At 61.8% G+C, this 838-nt stretch overlaps 1 protein-coding gene across 1 annotated transcript in view; it reads right to left on the bottom strand.

Annotated features, from left to right (window-relative positions):
• Window positions 1-838, bottom strand: part of ETH_00036855 (uncharacterized protein) — a gene marked incomplete at both ends in the record, with an annotated part of 4,426 nt that overhangs the window by 483 nt on the left and 3,105 nt on the right. The window contains one exon of the mRNA XM_013374107.1: window positions 11-826. Coding sequence (XP_013229561.1) covers window positions 11-826 — 816 coding nt within the window. The remainder of the gene's footprint in view (window positions 1-10; window positions 827-838) is intronic.

Here is an 838-nt window from a genome sequence, read left to right as displayed (position 1 = left end):
TCTGCCCCACCCGCATCGGCTGCATCGACTGCTGCTGCTTCTGTCACTGTTTCTGCTGCACTTCTTTTGTCTTGAGGCTCTGCTTTTTTGGCTCTATCAGCTGCTGCTGCTGCTGCAGTTGCTGCTGCCTCCTTTGCTGTGACTGCTGCCACCGCCTTGACTGTTGCTCCTGGCTTGCTGCTTGCTGCTGCTGCTGCTGCTGCTTCTGCTGCTGCCTGCTCTGCTGCTGCACTTTGTGGACTGGCAGCAGCATGCACGTCCTTCAGCAAAACACTTGCGAAGCCCGAAAGAGAAGCATCAGCAATGCCATATGTATGTCCTGCTGCTGCTTCTGCTGCTGCTGCTGCTGCTTCCCGCTTCACCATATCATCCCAGGCCTCCTGCAGCTGCTCTGTGGGCGTCTTGCGGCAGAAGGGCGGGGGCTCTTCCTGCTGCTCCTGCTGCTGCTGCTGCTGCTGGGACGCGTCCGCCTCTAGGGAGGGCCACGCTGTAGAGGGGGAATTCTGCTGCTGCTGCTGCTGCAGCTTCGCCTGGGGCTCTGGCCACTGCTGCTGCTGCTTGTGCTGCTTCATGAGCGCCGTGTGGGACATCCCGGGGGCCCCTTGTGAAGCCGCAGCAGCAGGGCCTTTACCACCCCACAGCTCGTCCTCGTCGGAGTCCACCTGCTGCTGCTGCTGCTGCTGCTGCTGCTGCTGCTGCTCCTGCATGTTCTGCTCTGCGCAGCGCTCGTCAAAGGCCCGCAGCAGCGCCTCCGCCTCTTGCGGCAGCGTCGACTCTTCAGCAACTACGCGCCGTCCCTCGAAGTCGAAAGTCACCTTCGTTCGCCCTGCAGCAGCAG

The sequence above is a fragment of the Eimeria tenella genome, genomic scaffold, assembly GCF_000499545.2.
Source record: "Eimeria tenella Houghton genomic scaffold, Eth_scaff1921, whole genome shotgun sequence".
In the NCBI taxonomy this organism is placed as follows: Eukaryota; Apicomplexa; class Conoidasida; order Eucoccidiorida; family Eimeriidae; genus Eimeria; species Eimeria tenella.
Note: the sequence above shows the minus strand (reverse complement) of the source record. Positions and strands in the feature narration are given on the sequence as shown.